A 17,562-nucleotide genomic window follows, 5' to 3' on the forward strand; every position below is an offset into this window, starting at 1 on the left:
GGCAGCGTAGATGGAAACAAAACCTGAATCTGTGCCATTGCACTGGATAGTTTGCTTTGGAGATGAGTCTGTTGGAAAATTACTGCCCTGGTGCAGCGACTGTGGGCCTGGGGCAGTGCAGGAGCAGTATAAAAGCAGGCTCTTCTCCCTACTCCCACATTCCCTCCACTCGCCTCCATCTCCTTGGGAACAAGGTGAGTTTGAAGCCCATTCTCCATTTTCTCCTCTGGCATTTCACAGCACAGACCTGGCACTTTGTCCCGTGGGGGGTCTTGGAAGTGCTTGTGGTGGGGGAGGGAAAGAAGGAGGGTGTGTAACTGCTGAGTCTTGGCCAAAGTGTCCCCACAGCTCTGGGCTAGTTGGGGCCCTTGCTGGGCTTGAGCTGCTGCTGGGCTTTGTCTGAGGGGAAGAACTTGTGAGCCTCCATCAACAACCTTCAGCTCTCCTTTCCAACTCAGGCCTTGGGTCCCCTGTGGTGGGGTGAGAGGCTGCTCCTCACCCATCTACCCTGCTCTGCTTCCCCTGCCCTCTGTCCCAGGTGCAGCTCCAGCCCCAGACATGTCCTGCTACACCCCGTGCCTGCCCTGCCAGCCCTGCGGCCCGACCCCGCTGGCCAACAGCTGCAATGAGCCCTGTGTCAGGCAGTGCCAGGACTCCAATGTCTTCATCCAGCCCTCCCCCGTGGTGGTGACCCTGCCCGGGCCCATCCTCAGCTCCTTCCCACAGAACACCGCCGTGGGATCCTCCACCTCCGCTGCCGTTGGCAGCATCCTCAGCTCTCAGGGAGTGCCCATCAACTCCGGGGGCTTTGGCCTCTCTGGCCTGGGCAGTGGCCTCTGTGGCAGGAGCTGCTTCCCCTGCTAAAGCTGCTCCCTGCTCTGGGCTCTCCCCTTGGATCCACCTCTCTTCCCTCCCTTGACTCATTAAATTCTGCTGCATCCCAGCCCACGCCTCCGTGTCATCCTTTCCCCTGCAGACACTCTCCCAAGGCACAGATGTTGCCCCAGGGGGTTTCTGGGAGGAGCTTCTTGGGGATGGTTTTGCACCATTTGTCAGGCTGGCCCCGAGTGAGCTCCGTCCTGTGTGGAGTGACCCTCTGGTGTCTGAATTTCTGCCTCTTTGCCTCAGGACACAATTACCCTCCACTGTCCACTGACAACCAGATGTTTGCACATCTTTTCCTTTTCCTCCCTAAGCTCCACTCTGTGACACAAGTTCTCAGCAGTGAATATCTTACTGACCTGACACAAGAACCAGCTTCCCATCAGACACCAGGAGAACCCTTCCTGACATTTTTCTGTCAATACATCAGTTACTCTGAGTTCCACCAAAACTCACCCTGAACACTCTCCATGATGGGCCACCTCCTTTTCCAGTATCCCACCACACTCATCATCATAAATTTCATCCTCTTATCCCATCTACATCTACTCTATTTCAATTAAAAACTGTTGCTCCTTATCCAATTGCTACAGGCCTCAGAAAAATATCTTTCTCTGACTTCCTTGTACATGCCCTTTACATATTCAAAGGCTGCAATAAGATCTCCACAGACCCTGCTCTTCTTCTGCCTGAAAAACTTGGACTCCCTCAGCCTTTCTCCATAGGTGTGATGTATCCATGTGATCGTTTTTGCAGCCCTTCTCTGGAACTGCTCTAACAGGTCCATGTCTCTTTTGATATGGGGACCCCAGACTGGACTAAAGGCTCCAGGGGAGGTCTAGCAAGAGCAGACCAGAAACAGAGAGTCCCCTCCCTTGACCTGCTGGCCATGTTTGTGTTGGTGCAGCCCAGGACATGACTGAATTTCTGGCCTGAAAGTGCACATTGCTGGCTCATGTCAAATACTTCAACCTCCATTTTCTCTGGTTCCTTCTCTGCAGTGCTGCTCTAAACCATTCACCTTCCAGTCCTGGCCTTGTTGAAGTTCCTGAGTCCCACACGGGACCATTCCTCAAGTCAGCCAAGATCCCTTAGATTGAAACACTTTCCTCAAGTGCAGCAGTGCAACCTTCAGCTTGGGTCATGCACAGCCTTGTTGAGGGTCCACCCAGTCCACTACCCATGTCATCGATGAACATACTAACAAATATGGTCCCAGTATTGACCCCTGAAGGACACCAGTCAGCACTGGTTTCCACTTGGACCCTGAGCCGGTGACTGTGCCCCTGGGGCACCGTCACTTGCAGGTGTGGAAGGAACCCATGACTCCAGCTGAGCCCCCGGCTGTCAGATCCATCCTTGCCCAGCCCAGTCCTCTGGGCCTCGCTGCTCATTCTGTGCAAGGGACGCGTGGCCGCTGCACAAGCTGGTTGAGCAGCCTGGGCTGTGGAAGGCTCTGGGAGGGCAGAAGCCCTCAAAGCCCCTGAGAATTGGATAGGAGGGGAGAGGAAGGGAAAGGAAAGAAGATACAGCAATTTATCTTGCCCTGGGTGCCATCATTCTGGGACAGGAGGCTCAAACCAAAAAAAGCCTCAGAGGACAAGAGGAGAGGGAATGGAGCACCAGTCTGTACTGGTGCTGGCTGGGATGGGGGTCACCGTCTTCAGAGCAGCCAATGTTGTTCTGTGCTTCACATGTGTGGCTAAACCAGTGCAGAGAACACACCAAAGCTTGAGCTATTGCTGCACAGGCCTTGCTCACCAGCAAGGCCATCTCTCTTTCTCACTCTGCATCCCCTGCAGTGCAGTCCAGGGGTGGACAAGCAGATGGAGGTGACACAGCCAGGACAGATGACCTCAGCTGACCAAAGGGCTATTCCATGTCATTCGGAGTCATAAAATCATCGAGACATGAAAAGACCTTTGAGATCAAGGAGTCCAACCATTAACCCAGCACTGCCAAGCTCAACACTAGACCCTACCCCCAGGTGTCCCATTTACACATCTTTTAAGTCCCTCCAGGGATGGTGACTCCACCACTGCCCTTGGCACATATCACACCACGCTCAGCAATAAAGCTCTGGGCATTTTCCCAATGGAGCCGTTCTTGGACACTGCCTGGGCACTGGGCTGCTGGTGCCAGGTACAGGGGGATTGCCTTTGAACCACTTGGGTTGCTCTCTTTTTCCCCATCTCTTCACAGATTGTCCTGATGTTGACCCCAGGATATCCCACTCTTTCCAGTTCTCCCCCATCCCTCTGGGTCAGTGGATCATGAGAAGAGCTGCTCTGTGCTTGGTGCTGCTCATAACACCACACAGGCCCACGGGCAGTGCTTGTCCTCCTTGCCCTCCTCCTTCCCTGTCTGTGCCCAGGGCTTCCTGGGACAGCTGATGGAGAGATGGAGGCAGGGAGAGATTTAAAGCAGGAAGAGAGGCAGCGGGTGTGGGCTGAGTGTCTCCAAGGGCTGCCCAGGAGCTCTCCAAAGCAGTGCAGTGACAGCAGCACAGGCTGCAGAGACTGGGAGCTGAGGGAGGGGGATGTCTGCAGGACACAGCAGGGCAGGCCGGAACATCTTCATCCCGAGTCCTGATCACAAACTGGCTTGGTACCAACCAGCCACGTCCCCACCCACACTGCCTCGGCCCCTGGCATGCACAGCCCCAAACAGGGGGTTGTGATACCTTCCTCTCTCCCCAAAGCTCAGGCGAATGAGGACAGTCTTGTAGGTTGAGACAAGAACAGTTTAATAATTGAAAATAAAATAAAAATACAGCAACAATGGTAAATGTTCGTAATAATGATAATAATAGGGGAAAACCGAGTGATGCACAATACAATTGCTCACCACCCTCTGACTGATGCCAGATCCCCCTTCCTGATAACTCCCCCAAGTTTATAGACCGGGCCTGATGTTCTATTTGTGGGATATTCCTTTGGTGAGATTGGATCACCTGTCCCAGCTCTGCTCCCTCTCAGTTTCTTTTGTCAACCTCATCACTGGCAGAGAAGGAGGCAAAAAAAAAAAAAAAAGACTTAAGATAAACAGGACTTATCAAAAACCCAAACCATCAGTGTGTTGTCAACACCGTTCTCCTTCTGAATCCAAAACACAGCACTAGAACAGATACTGAGAACAAATTAACTCCACCCAGCTGAAACCAGGACACAGGGCCAGAGAAAGGGGCTCCTGTAGTGCCCTCATGAGAACAGGAGCCACTGCCCCAACTGTGCCCAGACCCCGAGGACTGTCCTCAACCCCCTGGGCTGTGTGAGCAGGAGACCCAGGGGAGCCACGATGCTGCTCTGCCCAGCACTCGCCTGGTGGCATCAGCCGTGTTGAGGACAGGCTGGAATGCAAGAACAACCCTGAGCAAGGGGAGAAGTTCAGTGCAGGGTGTTTGGGATGATAAGGAGGCTGAGCACGTGACTCAGGCACCGGGACTGCTGAGTGTGGAAAGGAGAATGCTTTGGTCAGAGAGATAAAATCGTCCCTGGAGCAGCTGCAGCCAGTGAAGAGGATTGGTTCCTTCTATCCAGGCATGAGCAGGTTGAGAAGGTTGGAAAGCAGCAATAGCCCGATGGAGCACATTCAGACACTCTTGTCTTAAAAGTCAGTGAAACACCTTTCTCTAAAACTGCCTCTCAAAACAACCCCTGAGCAACATCTCTCCACCTGGAAATCATACTGGAGAGCAGCTGCAGGGGAAAGGATGACACGGAGGCGTGGGCTGGGATGCAGCAGAATTTAATGAGTCAAGGGAGGGAAGAGAGGTGGATCCAAGGGGAGAGCCCAGAGCAGGGAGCAGCTTTAGCAGGGGAAGCAGCTCCTGCCACAGAGGCCACTGCCCAGGCCAGAGAGGCCAAAGCCCCCGGAGTTGATGGGCACTCCCTGAGAGCTGAGGATGCTGCCAACAGCAGCGGAGGTGGAGGATCCCACGGCGGTGTTCTGTGGGAAGGAGCTGAGGATGGGCCCGGGCAGGGTCACCACCACGGGGGAGGGCTGGATGAAGACATTGGAGTCCTGGCACTGCCTGACACAGGGCTCATTGCAGCTGTTGGCCAGCGGGGTCGGGCCGCAGGGCTGGCAGGGCAGGCACGGGGTGTAGCAGGACATGTCTGGGGCTGGAGCTGCACCTGGGACAGAGGGCAAGAAAAATCAAGGCATGAGGTGTGTTTGAAGGGCAACCTCTCACCATACCATGAAGGACATCCTTTCTCTCAACCCCAATGAGCCCCACCAAGAGTGACCAAGGACTCCACTAACCCATAGCTCAGGAGACACCTCAGTCCAGCCCTTCTCCATGTACACCTTCTCTCTCCCGTGGTAAGCAGCCTCAAGGCAGCAGAGAACAAGGAGGCAAGTATGTGACAGAAAACCCCAGAGAAGGACCAGGGGGAAGATAAAGGGAAGGAAGAAGAAGGAGGACAAGGAAGACAAGGAGGAGGATAAGAAAGGGTCAAACCTCACCTTCTTCCAAATGAATTTGAGGTAAAGGAGTGGATGAGAGAGTAAGGAGAAGAGCTCACTTTTATACTGCTCCTGCACTGCCCCAGGCCCACAGTCACTGCACAAGGGCAGTAATTTTCCAATAGACTCACCTCCAAAAATACCCAACCTTATGCCACAGGTGGTGTTTTGGTTTCTGTCAACGCTGCCATCTCATTTCCTCATTTCTGACATGACCATGAGGATCCACAGAGGATCTTTTGAAGTATTGGCATGAAAGGCCTGAGGATTTCCTGAGCAGGATCATGTCAGCACAGGCAGAAGATGTGCCCCCACGTGCTGGAGGGGTCTGTGCAGGCAGAGGACGAGGCTGTGGGGAAATATGGTGAGGTTTTTTGAAACCCCTCAGAGGGATCATGTCTTCCCACCAATGCAATCCTCTCCTGAGTCCCCACAGTCTTCTCCTAAGGAGGACATGCTGCAGCCCTCTCCCTCCCTGCCTGCCTCCCTGCTCAGGCCAGCACTCTGCCTCTATAGGTTGGCAGGTTATGTTGTTGCTTTCAAATGGCTTTGTCCAAGGAAATCTTCTCCTTCTGGGAATACAATTCTTGGTTTTTTGGCACAGTTGTCTGCTCTCATTGCAGGCTCTGGGGCACACAAGCACAGGGCACTTTTCCAGGACACACTGTCAGTCCTGAGAACAGCCCTGAGCTGTGGCAGCGCTGCCAAGCAGGGCAGGCTGAGGGCAATGGCCTTTGGGTACCTGGAGCTGTGGCTCTGGGCTCCAAGATGGTTTTCCTGGGAAAGGAATGGAGTTGCCCAAAGGATTGAGGCCTGGCAAGACCCTGCAGTTCCACGTGCCTGGGGATGCACAGGGAGGGGATGTGCCCAGAAGGGCCCTGCGTACAAACCCAGCTCTCACACTACACCAAGCAGTGATGCTCTTCCTGCCTTGCAGACATGGAGGCAGCTGGGACTCACCCCAGGAGGGCAAGGGAATGCCTTCAGTAGGCAAATTGCCTGGGATAGTCTCATAGACTCTCCCAATCCATGGTGAGTCAAGCCCTAATTTTGGAGTGGCCTTTTGGACCGAGGCCAAGTCAGGAGTGTGTGCTATCTGCAGGCTTGTGTCCCATGTGGGGCAGAATTCCCCTCCAGCAAGGGCAGCTCCATCCTTGCCCCAGGCAAGTGGATGCTTGGCAGCACTTCCACAGGTCAGGAGTGTCCTCAGGACTGACAGTGTGTCCTGGAAAAGTGTCCTGTGCTTGTGTGTCATCCAGGTCAGGGCGTAAAATGTGCAGCCAAAGTGCATCGTGGGGTGAGGAGAGGGAAGGAACAAGGAACTGTCCTGAGACCCAACACATCCCTCTGATAGTGAGGACAGTGGGACACAACTCCACAGGGCTTCTTGAGGAACCATGTGGTCAGGGAGGGCAAAAATCTCCTTCCACAACCCTGCTGACAGCACTGCTGGGGAGCCCCAGAGCCTGCAATGAGAGCAGACAACTGTGCCAAAAAACCAAGAATTGTATTCCCAGAAGGAGAAGATTTCCTTGGACAAAGCCATTTGAAAGCAACAACATAACCTGCCAACCTATAGAGGCAGAGTGCTGGCCTGAGCAGGGAGGCAGGCAGGGAGGGAGAGGGCTGCAGCATGTCCTCCTTAGGAGAAGACTGTGGGGACTCAGGAGAGGATTGCATTGGTGGGAAGACATGATCCCTCTGAGGGGTTTCAAAAAACCTCACCATATTTCCCCACAGCCTCGTCCTCTGCCTGCACAGACCCCTCCAGCACGTGGGGGCACATCTTCTGCCTGTGCTGACATGATCCTGCTCAGGAAATCCTCAGGCCTTTCATGCCAATACTTCAAAAGATCCTCTGTGGATCCTCATGGTCATGTCAGAAATGAGGAAATGAGATGGCAGCGTTGACAGAAACCAAAACACCACCTGTGGCATAAGGTTGGGTATTTTTGGAGGTGAGTCTATTGGAAAATTACTGCCCTTGTGCAGTGACTGTGGGCCTGGGGCAGTGCAGGAGCAGTATAAAAGTGAGCTCTTCTCCTCACTCTCTCATCCACTCCTTTACCTCAAATTCATTTGGAAGAAGGTGAGGTTTGACCCTTTCTTATCCTCCTCCTTGTCTTCCTTGTCCTCCTTCTTCTTCCTTCCCTTTATCTTCCCCCTGGTCCTTCTCTGGGGTTTTCTGTCACATACTTGCCTCCTTGTTCTCTGCTGCCTTGAGGCTGCTTACCACGGGAGAGAGAAGGTGTACATGGAGAAGGGCTGGACTGAGGTGTCTCCTGAGCTATGGGTTAGTGGAGTCCTTGGTCACTCTTGGTGGGGCTCATTGGGGTTGAGAGAAAGGATGTCCTTCATGGTATGGTGAGAGGTTGCCCTTCAAACACACCTCATGCCTTGATTTTTCTTGCCCTCTGTCCCAGGTGCAGCTCCAGCCCCAGACATGTCCTGCTACACCCCGTGCCTGCCCTGCCAGCCCTGCGGCCCGACCCCGCTGGCCAACAGCTGCAATGAGCCCTGTGTCAGGCAGTGCCAGGACTCCAATGTCTTCATCCAGCCCTCCCCCGTGGTGGTGACCCTGCCCGGGCCCATCCTCAGCTCCTTCCCACAGAACACCGCCGTGGGATCCTCCACCTCCGCTGCCGTTGGCAGCATCCTCAGCTCTCAGGGAGTGCCCATCAACTCCGGGGGCTTTGGCCTCTCTGGCCTGGGCAGTGGCCTCTGTGGCAGGAGCTGCTTCCCCTGCTAAAGCTGCTCCCTGCTCTGGGCTCTCCCCTTGGATCCACCTCTCTTCCCTCCCTTGACTCATTAAATTCTGCTGCATCCCAGCCCACGCCTCCGTGTCATCCTTTCCCCTGCAGACACTCTCCCAAGGCACAGATGTTGCCCCAGGGGGTTTCTGGGAGGAGCTTCTTGGGGATGGTTTTGCACCATTTGTCAGGCTGGCCCCGAGTGAGCTCCGTCCTGTGTGGAGTGACCCTCTGGTGTCTGAATTTCTGCCTCTTTGCCTCAGGACACAATTACCCTCCACTGTCCACTGACAACCAGATGTTTGCACATCTTTTCCTTTTCCTCCCTAAGCTCCACTCTGTGACACAAGTTCTCAGCATTGAATGTCTTACTGACCCGACACAGGCACCAGCTTCTCCTCAGACTGCAGGAGAACCTTCCCTAATCACAGGATTCTCAAAGTGAACCACACAGTGCAGGGGCTGCCTTCTCACACACCCACGGGATCATGGAATCATCGATTGATTTTTGTTGGCAGAGACCATTAAAGTGTTTCAACCTGACCTTGAAACACTTCCCCAGATGGGACACCCCATCATTCTCCGGGCAACCTTTTCCAGTGTCTCATCACACTCATCTTCAGTAATTTCTTCCTTATTTCTACCCTATTTCAGTGGAAAACTGTTGTTCCTTTTGCAATCACTGCAGGCCTTGAGAAAACGTCTTTCTCTGACTTCCTTATACATCCCCTTTACGTACTCAAAGGCTGCAATAAGATCTCCCCAGAGCAGCTCTTTCTCCTGCCTGAAGAACCTCGACTGCCTCGGCCTTTTTCCACAGAAGGTGTGATGTATCCATGTGATCATGTTTGCAGCCCTTCTCTGGAGCTGCTCTAACAGGTCCATGTTTGTTTTGACCTGAGGACTCCAGACTGGACACAAAGCTGCAGGGGAGGTCAAACAAGAGCAGATAAGAAGCCAAGATTCCCCTCCCTTGACGTGCTGACCATGTTTGTGTTGGTGCAGCCTAGGACATGATTGAATTTCTGACCTGAAAGTGCACATTGCTGGCTCGTGTCCAATTTTTAAATCTCCAGTATCCCATGTCTCTTTTAAAGGTCTGCTCTCAGTCCTTTGTTCTTCCAGACTGTTCTGATACTGTGTATTTCCTCAATGCAATTTTCCTGGGAAAATTTCTGGAGAGGAAGAGGCAGGGAGAAGCGCAGAGGAAGGAGGGATGAAGGGGGTGTGGGCTGAGTGTCTCCAAGGGCTTTCCAGGAGCTCTCCAGAGCAGGGCAGTGACAGCAGCCCAGGCTGCAGGGAAGTTTGCACATGATGAAGAGGAGATGCTGCACTGCTGCAGGACACAGCTGGGCGTGATGACATATGTCCATCCAGAGGCCAGATGGGAAGTTGGCTGTGTCGTAGCCAACCCTGTCACATCATTCCGTCTCTGAAAAGCTGGGCCCAGAGAAGGTGCTTTTGTGGTAACATCATCAAAACAGGCACAACTCCCAGGGCTGTCCCTGGACACAAAGACTGTCACCAACATCCTGGGCTTTCCGAGCAGGACCACAACCAGGACACTGATGGCAGCAAAGATCCCCCTCTGCTCAGCACTGCCCAGATGGCACCTGGCATGTTGTGCTGCCTGTTGGAGGGGAGTGCAAGGAAAAGCTCAACCAAGAGAAGCCAAATATATGAAATACACTGGCCAGGATGGTGAGTGGGCTGGAACACTTTCCTGGGGATGAGAGGCTGAGGACAGAGGGTTTCCTGAGAAGAGAGAAGAGAATGCTTTGATGGGATAACTAAAATAACTTGTGTAGTAGCTGTGCTCATTGCACAGTGGCAGGTAATTCTTCCGGGGACAGAGAGGCAGAGAAATTCAGAAAGGTGACCCCAAATATGACTAATCAGTGCTGTGTTAACATAATCAATGCTGTGCTGACAACCACGGCAATACCATCCCTAACGACCCCCTCCCAGAACCGCACAGCAACACCTCTCTCCCTGGCCATGTTGGATGAGGATCTGCAGGGGAAAGGATGACACAGAGGCGTGGGCTGGGATGCAGGAGAACTTTAATGAGTCCAAAGATTAGAAAGAAGTCACTCTGAGTGGAGATCCCAGTGAAGAGAGCACTGATGCTCTATCCCTGGGCTTGTACCATCCTGTGTGTCCCTGGGTTCCTTGCAGGGCCAGGGCAGCAGCTTCAGCAGGGGAAGCAGCTCCTGCCACAGAGGCCACTGCCCAGGCCAGAGAGGCCAAAGCCCCCGGAGTTGATGGGCACTCCCTGAGAGCTGAGGATGCTGCCAACGGCAGCGGAGGTGGAGGATCCCACGGCGGTGTTCTGTGGGAAGGAGCTGAGGATGGGCCCGGGCAGGGTCACCACCACGGGGGAGGGCTGGATGACCACGGTGGAGTCCTGGCACTGCCTGACACAGGGCTCATTGCAGCTGTTGGCCAGCGGGGTCGGGCCGCAGGGCTGGCAGGGCAGGCACGGGGTGTAGCAGGACATGTCTGGGGCTGCAGCTGCACCTGGGACAGAGGGTGGGGGAGGCAGAGCACAGGGGTGAGTGAGGGGAGTCTCTTGGCCCACCATGACGAAAAAAAGACAAAAGAAGGAGAAGAGAGCACGAGGCTGCTTAGAGAGGCCCACCAGCATCACTTTCCCCTCAGCCCCTGAAGCCCCAAGAGAGACCAAGCTCAGGGACTTCTCCGTGTGGACTATGGCTCAGGAGACACCTCAGCCAAAACCCAGCCTCTCCCCGGGCACACCTTCTGCCCCCTTCCCTCTTCCATGACAGGCAGTTCTCAGAACCCAAATGAGACCAAAAGGACAGGATAGACTTAGAAACTCCAAAGGAGGAGGAAAAGAAAGGGCTTCAGATTCACCTGGATCCCAAGGAGCTGGAAGGGAGTGGAGTGAATGTGAGAGTGAGGAGAAGGTCCTGCTTTTATGCTGCTCCTGCCCTGCCCCAGGCCCACAGTCACGGCACAAGGACAGCAATTTTCCAGCACATTCACCTCCAAAGCAAAGCATCCCACCCAATGCCACAGGGTGTTCTGGTTTCCAGCAATGCTGCCACCCCATTTCCTCATTTCTGATGGGCTTGCTCTGTGCTGCAGCTTTTTTCATGTGCTGCCTTGACAGGCCTAAGGATCCCCTGGATCAGAACGTGTCCCTGCAGGCAGAAGATGTGCCCCCACGTGCTGGAGGGTCCCGTGCAGGCAGGGGATGTTGGCTCAGGGCACTGACCTGCAGGGAGAGGCCCAGCCCTGCCCTGCACTGCCCAGAGCAGCAGAGCACCCAAAGGCTCCTCTTCCCACAGCACATCCCACGGGCTTCTCTCTCCTCCCTCTCAGCTCACTCCAGTGCTCACTGGCCACTGCTGCTCCAGGCAAATGCTTTCCTCTCCCTCCCTCCTCACGCCCTTGGTTCACAGAGAACCTTTGCCAGGCTGTCTGAGTGTTCCAGGCTTGGGTCAGGAAAGCCAAAGCCCACCTGGAGTTGAATCAGCAAAGCCTGCGGAGGGAAACAAGATCTTCCCCACAGGGCAGCAGCCAAAGGGAGGCTTGAGCCAGGGCTGCCTGGGGCAGCTTCACTGCGTGCAGGGCTTGGAGGAAAGGGGCAGGTACTCCAGGGCTGCTGGGCCATGGTCTTTACTGGCAAGATTTGCTGTCTCAGGGTCAGGCTCCTGCTATTCCTCACAAGGTGTGGAGCAGGGAAAACTTCCCAGAGCAGAGCAGGCTCAGGTGTGGGAACCTTTAAACAGCCCTGCCAACATGAGTGTGTGTGACCTGGTGATGGGCACACGAGTGCTGGTGTCAGGGAGAGGCCTCCCTGAGCTCCCCTTTGGAAGTGCTGGCACTCAGGGAATGCAGCTGAGCACTGGGAGAAAGACAACGAGCATCCTGACTTCTGAAACGGGGCATGGCTGCAGGTCTCCAGGGGCTGGCAGGAGGGACACAAAGTCCAGCTGGCAGACACTCCCCGCTGGGGCTCCACAGGCTCCAGGCTGGGGCCAGCAGTGTTTAACCCCCTTGTGCAAAGTCCTGCAGGGCTGGAGGGACAAACTCCTGCCCCACCCTGGGCTGGGGCTGAGGGGCAGCCACAGAGCTTTGCACCAGAGGACGTGGGTCCTGGGGGGCACCAGGACACAGCCTTGAGCCCTGGTGGAAATGGCATCCAACAGCATCCTGGGTGGCCTTAGGACAGGGTTTGCCATCAGCCTGTGGAATGGGATCCCTCTTCTCTGCTCCACGGTGCTCAGGAAACAGCTGCCACCAAGAGCAGCTGCCCGGTGTGAGAGAGGCACAGACATACTGGTACCAGTCCAGCAAAGGGCCTCAGAGCCCAGGGAGTGACTGGAGCCCCTGGGACAGGAGGGGTTGCCCGAGGTGGGCTTGTCCCTCTGGAGGAGAGAGGGCATCTGGGCACACTTCCCAGGAATGGGAAAAAGAGCTGCTGGAAGGGAGTCCAGAACTCAGAGCCAGACTCTCCTGAGTCCTATCCAGTGAAGGGACAAGAGGCAACAGGTACATCTGGAAATATGGGAAGTTCCAGGGAAACATAAGAAATGACATTGTTAGCGTGATGTTGGTAAAGAAGTTGTCTGTGGCTGACATGGACAGCTGTGGATTCTTCATCCTTGAAGGGATTCAGAGCTTGACAGGACTTGGCCCTGAGCATCCTCCAAAGGCTGATCATGCTTTCAGCAGGGGCAGTTGGAAGAGATGACATCCAGAGTTATTTCCAGCCTCAAGGATTCTATTATGGGGGAAAAATGGTGATGCACAGCTGCCTCTGAGAAAGAACTTTTTAGGAACATTAGAATCAAGGGCAGCCTTGTGTGCTCAGAAGGACCCTGGGTACAAACCCAGCTCTCACACTACACCAAGCAGTGATGCTCTTCCTGCCCTGCAGACATGGAGGCAGCTGGGACGCAGCCCAGGAGGGCAAGGGAATGCCTTCAGTAGGCAAATTCCCTGGGATGGACTCTCCCTACCCCTGGTGAGTCACACTCTAATTTTAGAGTGGCCTTGCATCAGCTTTTTGGTGTTGGCCAAGACAGGAGTGTGTGCTGTCTGCAGGCTTGTGTCGCAGTCAGGGCTGAATTCCCCTCCAGCAAGGGCAGCTCTATCCCTGCACGGAGAAAACCATCTCCAGCACTGGGCTGTTACCAAGTACACAGCTCCAGGCAGCCCTACAGACTTTGCCCTCAGCCTGACCTTATTTCAGCAAAAGAGGGTGGACATGAATGTCCTCATTTTTCCCCGGTCCCACATTCCATTTCTCCAGAGACCCCTCTGGCACATTTTCCTGTACTGATGTGTCCCTGCCCAGGCCTTGGGCCTTTCATCTCAATACTTGAAAGCATCTTCAGAGGCCTAATGGTCATGGCAGAAATGAGGAAATAAAACAGCAATGCTGATGGAAACAAAAGCACAACCTGGGCCATTACGTAGGATGTTTTGCTTTGGAGATGAGTGTTTTAAAATTACTGCCCTGTGCAGTGACTGTGGGCCTGGGGCAGTGCAGGAGCAGTATAAAAGTGGGCCCTTCTCCTCACTCTCTCATCCACTCTTCTCGCCTCCATCTCCTTAGGAACAAGGTGGGCCTGGTGACTTTTCTCCTCTCCTGACTCTTCCTCTTCTTCTTTTTGTTTTCCAGTGCATACCCTTTTGTCCTGTGCTGCATTATGGGACTGTTCCATGGGAGGTGACATGAGAGGTCACATGGAGGGAGGCTGGGGCTTGGCTGAAGTGAGTGATGGTCTAGGCAGGAACTCTCTTGGATTGGTTGCTCTTGATGGCGAGCTTGTGGGTTAAATGTAAGAAAAAACCTGTGGGCATCCCTGCAACACCTCCAGCTCTTGTCTCCATCTTGGTCTGACATGGCTCCCTCATGGTGGGGTGAGAGGCTGCTCCTCACCCATCTACCCTGCTCTGCTTCCCCCACCCTCTGTCCCAGGTGCAGCTCCAGCCCCAGACATGTCCTGCTACACCCCGTGCCTGCCCTGCCAGCCCTGCGGCCCGACCCCGCTGGCCAACAGCTGCAATGAGCCCTGTGTCAGGCAGTGCCAGGACTCCAATGTCTTCATCCAGCCCTCCCCCGTGGTGGTGACCCTGCCCGGGCCCATCCTCAGCTCCTTCCCACAGAACACCGCCGTGGGATCCTCCACCTCCGCTGCCGTTGGCAGCATCCTCAGCTCTCAGGGAGTGCCCATCAACTCCGGGGGCTTTGGCCTCTCTGGCCTGGGCAGTGGCCTCTGTGGCAGGAGGTGCTTTCCCTGCTAAAGCTGCTGCCCATGGCCCTGGGGAAGGCCCTCGAGGACTCACAAGATGGTATTTCACTGGTGGTGGAGCATCATCTTGCTGCTTCCAGAGGGGCTGAGCCAGCCCAGCAGCCCTTGCAGAAGGACGAGGCTCTGGGCAAGCACGGCCCAGCCCTGCCTCTACCCTCTGCCACTCTCCTTTCTGTCCTGTGTCCTTGTTCCCTTGTGCTCCCTGGTCTGTGAGGCCCTCACAGTCAGCCTGGGGACGACCGGCTGACCCTGCTGCTTCCGTGGGGCAGGCAGATGGACACCTGCTGGAATCTCCACCAGAGTTACTTGGTGCAGACTCCGATGTGCCTCTGGTGCTCCCTGCACTCAGTTACCCAGTTCCACCTTTTGACACAATAAAGTTCTGCTGCATTTGAGCCCTTGCCTATGTGTCATCCTTTCCCCTGCAGATGCCATCACAAAATGATCGGGGGAGTCTGCCACTCTCTCCTTTCCGTCCTGTGTCCTTGTTCCATTGTGCTCCTGTGGACTCTCAGCCACACAGAACTGGCCTGGGGAGGACCTGCTGGCCCTGTTCCATCTCTGGGTCAGGCAGGTTGACACCTGGTGGGGTCTCTACCACAACTAAAGGGGCACAGATTCCTTTCTGTCCCTGGTGCTCCCTCACTGGGACCTCCACTCAGGGCAACCTCTTTTCCCTCTTGACTCAATAAATTTCTGTTTCATCCCAGCCCGTGTCTCTGCATCATCCTTTCCCCTGCAGGTGCTCTCTCAAGATGCCCAGGGAATAAGATGTTTTTCAGGTGTGTTTCTGTGAGTGTTTGCTTGGGATGAATACGCAGTGATGGGTAACAGCATTGTATGGGACCTACATAAGATGGAGTCAAGTTTCAGCACATTAACTCCTCTTCTAGTTCCTTGTAGTTGGAGCTGGAATGGTGCTGAGAACACAGAAGTGTTTTGAGTTTTTCTGGGCAGGACTTGCCCAGCATCAGTTCCTTATCTCCAGCCTCCTCTTCAGAACACCTGTAGTGGCGTTGTGGGCAAGAGGCTTGGAGAGTACACAGCCAGGACAGCTGACTGACTCTGACCAAAGGGATATTCCATACCATAGGACATGATGGTCAGCAATAATTGCTTAGAGAAAATAGTAGGTGGGGGGGGGGGGGGGGGAGCATTCGTTAGTAGATTGTTTGTCTTCTGAAAAAACTGCTAAATGTGACCCTGCTTCCCAGGAGTGGCTGGACATTGCCTGTTGATGGGAAGGTGATAATAAATCTCTTTGGTTTGCTGTGTTTCTGCAGTGTTTCCTTGCTTAACTTCATTAAACTGCCTTTATCTCAACACACAGTATTTTAGTTTTATATCCCCCCCCCCTTACTCTGAGGAGGGGGAGTGATAGGATTTTGGCGGCCAGGAAAGATGATACTGTGCTGGGGGAGCTGCCTGGTGGGGAGGATGAGGGAATACACCTCTCCCTTCTCACCCAAGAATGACACAGGTTGTTTTGTGCTGACTCACAACTCCTTTTCCATCTTAGTGTGAGGTGTTTAAAAATACTAATTAACTCTATTGACTTAATGTGGGGTTTGAGGTATCTGGTCAGGGTGGCATAAGAAGAGACGAGTTTTTGGTATGGCAACAGTGAAACATGCCCTGAGGTGGTCGGTCCCTGGGTGGCAGCTTTTAGAAAATACTGGAGCTTGACCTGTGCCTGTTGAGCCACCATTCAGTAGTATCAGAGGACAGTGATTCAGACAGGGACCCAAATCACTTCTGAGGATGTCACAGTAGAGCCATGCATCCAAACTAAGTTAAGAACATGGTGGTTGAGGCAGACACCCAACTCTCACATGAGAACACCAGGGTTGAGGTAGGGACCCAAACAACACGTGTGGTAATTGTCCCAGTAGGAGAAAAGAAATAGTGGACAAGGAGGTGATCCACTGTCGATGGATCGAGTGAGGGGGAGAAAGGGCCTGACCAGGAATCAGCAAAGAGGATGCACTAACTGTGGAGAGAGCATCTTCCTGTCCCTGAAAGTCTGAAGAAAAGCTCTCTTGCTGTCAGCACCTCAGCTGTGAAGGGTGACCCATTGTAGCCTATTCTGTTCCATGAGGTCAGTGGGAAAGGGAACCCCAAGATCCTGCTACACAGCCCCTCTGGCTCTTCCTGCAAGAGCAGTGGGAGCACTGAGGATGGTAAGAGCCCACCTTGAAGGTGGAAGTCTGTGTATGAGGTATGAAGGGGGAAGACAGCTGCCAAGGTCATGCAAGAAGGCTGTCAGTTTACTTGCAGTTCAGTTCCCCTTTCATGTGGGGCAAGAAAGGAGAAGTGTTTGAGAAGTGCAAAAGAATAATTCCAATTCTTTTGGAAGGTGGATTGGCCTTGAAGAGAAGCCAGGTTGAAGGACCTGCATAGGGGATGTGTTTCTTGAAAGTAAAATAGCAGGGTGGGTGTTGTGACATCCCTGTGGATGTGATCAATAAGTTAATAACTATGACTCCACCACCTGGTAGCCAGACAAGACCAAACCACCATAAGAATAATTGTTTACTGCCTCTTCTGTGGACACTGTAGACCCTGAGGAAGTTGGGGGTGCTTGGGGAGCACCCAGCACTCACAAAAGGAGAGGAGAATGGGGAGTGCAATGGGTCCCCCTCAGGTATTGTGACTTGCAGTTTTGGAAGTCAACCATGTCCTCCAAGGGTAGTAGGAGGTGAAGCAAGCAGAGGAGAGGTGAGGAAGCAATTCCTCCTTCTCTGGCTACCGCTGTGCCAGGGAACAAGAATCAAGTAGGAAATGTCTTTCCAGTGGTTCAGCTGAACTGATGGAAGGGCTTTGCCATGCCATATAATGTGCCCAGCAAAAAAACTATGGGCAGTCTCTCAGTCTCTCCAAAGTAGTTGTTCTGTTTGAAGATGGCTGGGCATCGAGCTGCTGCTGCAAGGTGGTGGGTGATTGGTCTTGCACAACTTGTGCTTTTTCCTTTCTTGTCCCTTTCCTTCTCAACTGCCATTATCTTGACCCAAGAGTATTTCACTCCCTTGCACTTCCAATTCTTGGTTGATCCCATTGTGATAGTGGAGTGAATACAAATGGCCAGGGGGAGCTTAGAGCCGATCGGGGTCAACACACGCACAGACCCACAGGCAGTTCTTGTCCCAGTCACTTTCCTCCTTCCCTGTCTG

At 53.9% G+C, this 17,562-nt stretch overlaps 5 protein-coding genes across 5 annotated transcripts; 3 read left to right on the forward strand and 2 right to left on the reverse strand.

Annotated features, from left to right (window-relative positions):
• The first annotated feature begins 528 nt into the window (after positions 1–528).
• On the forward strand, positions 529–958 carry LOC113983098 (feather keratin 1-like). The gene has a single exon (XM_039380910.1). It carries the CDS (start codon positions 559–561, stop codon positions 862–864), a length of 306 nt encoding a protein of 101 aa, XP_039236844.1. The 5' UTR covers positions 529–558; the 3' UTR covers positions 865–958.
• A 3,640-nt stretch (positions 959–4,598) lies between these two features.
• Positions 4,599–5,808, reverse strand: LOC114000795 (feather keratin 1-like). The gene is made up of 3 exons (XM_039380923.1): positions 5,760–5,808; positions 5,379–5,429; positions 4,599–5,036 (listed from the first exon to the last, which is right to left on the reverse strand). Exons 1-3 carry the CDS (start codon positions 5,806–5,808, stop codon positions 4,693–4,695), a joined length of 444 nt encoding a protein of 147 aa, XP_039236857.1. The 3' UTR covers positions 4,599–4,692.
• Positions 5,809–6,624: 816 nt separating this feature from the next.
• LOC114000796 (feather keratin 1-like) lies at positions 6,625–8,195 on the forward strand. Its single transcript, XM_039380928.1, has 3 exons — positions 6,625–6,649; positions 7,365–7,415; positions 7,758–8,195. The coding sequence occupies exons 1-3, from the start codon at positions 6,625–6,627 to the stop codon at positions 8,099–8,101; spliced, it is 420 nt and encodes a 139-aa protein (XP_039236862.1). The 3' UTR covers positions 8,102–8,195.
• A 2,101-nt stretch (positions 8,196–10,296) lies between these two features.
• On the reverse strand, positions 10,297–10,629 carry LOC114000793 (feather keratin 1-like). Its single transcript, XM_027745371.2, has one exon. The coding sequence runs from the start codon at positions 10,600–10,602 to the stop codon at positions 10,297–10,299; it is 306 nt and encodes a 101-aa protein (XP_027601172.1). The 5' UTR covers positions 10,603–10,629.
• Positions 10,630–13,078: 2,449 nt separating this feature from the next.
• LOC114000794 (feather keratin 1-like) lies at positions 13,079–14,414 on the forward strand. Its single transcript, XM_039380934.1, has 3 exons — positions 13,079–13,098; positions 13,602–13,686; positions 14,052–14,414. The coding sequence occupies exons 1-3, from the start codon at positions 13,079–13,081 to the stop codon at positions 14,382–14,384; spliced, it is 438 nt and encodes a 145-aa protein (XP_039236868.1). The 3' UTR covers positions 14,385–14,414.
• The last annotated feature ends 3,148 nt before the right edge of the window (positions 14,415–17,562 follow it).

The sequence above is a fragment of the Pipra filicauda genome, unplaced genomic scaffold (genome assembly GCF_003945595.2).
Source record: "Pipra filicauda isolate LSUMZ 115617 unplaced genomic scaffold, ASM394559v2 scaffold1094_size29837_pilon, whole genome shotgun sequence".
Classification (NCBI taxonomy): Eukaryota; Metazoa; Chordata; class Aves; order Passeriformes; family Pipridae; genus Pipra; species Pipra filicauda.

Excerpts from the sequence above, each read along its gene's own strand:
- LOC114000794 (XM_039380934.1), top strand. The coding sequence starts at position 13,079 with ATGGACTCTCCCTACCCCTG. Across the intron at positions 13,099-13,601 it reads ATGGACTCTCCCTACCCCTG|TGACTGTGGGCCTGGGGCAG; the intron begins GTGAGTCACACT and ends TGCCCTGTGCAG. Across the intron at positions 13,687-14,051 it reads CACTCTTCTCGCCTCCATCT|GTCCCAGGTGCAGCTCCAGC; the intron begins CCTTAGGAACAA and ends CCCCCACCCTCT.
- LOC114000793 (XM_027745371.2), bottom strand. The coding sequence starts at position 10,602 with ATGTCCTGCTACACCCCGTGCCTGCCCTGCCAGCCCTGCGGCCCGACC.
- LOC114000796 (XM_039380928.1), top strand. The coding sequence starts at position 6,625 with ATGTGCAGCCAAAGTGCATCGTGGG. Across the intron at positions 6,650-7,364 it reads CAGCCAAAGTGCATCGTGGG|TGCAGGAGCAGTATAAAAGT; the intron begins GTGAGGAGAGGG and ends GGCCTGGGGCAG. Across the intron at positions 7,416-7,757 it reads CTCACTCTCTCATCCACTCC|TCTTGCCCTCTGTCCCAGGT; the intron begins TTTACCTCAAAT and ends TGCCTTGATTTT.
- LOC114000795 (XM_039380923.1), bottom strand. The coding sequence starts at position 5,808 with ATGTCCTCCTTAGGAGAAGACTGTGGGGACTCAGGAGAGGATTGCATT. Across the intron at positions 5,430-5,759 it reads CTCAGGAGAGGATTGCATTG|TGCAGGAGCAGTATAAAAGT; the intron begins GTGGGAAGACAT and ends GGCCTGGGGCAG. Across the intron at positions 5,037-5,378 it reads CTTACTCTCTCATCCACTCC|TCTTGCCCTCTGTCCCAGGT; the intron begins TTTACCTCAAAT and ends TGCCTTGATTTT.
- LOC113983098 (XM_039380910.1), top strand. The coding sequence starts at position 559 with ATGTCCTGCTACACCCCGTGCCTGCCCTGCCAGCCCTGCGGCCCGACC.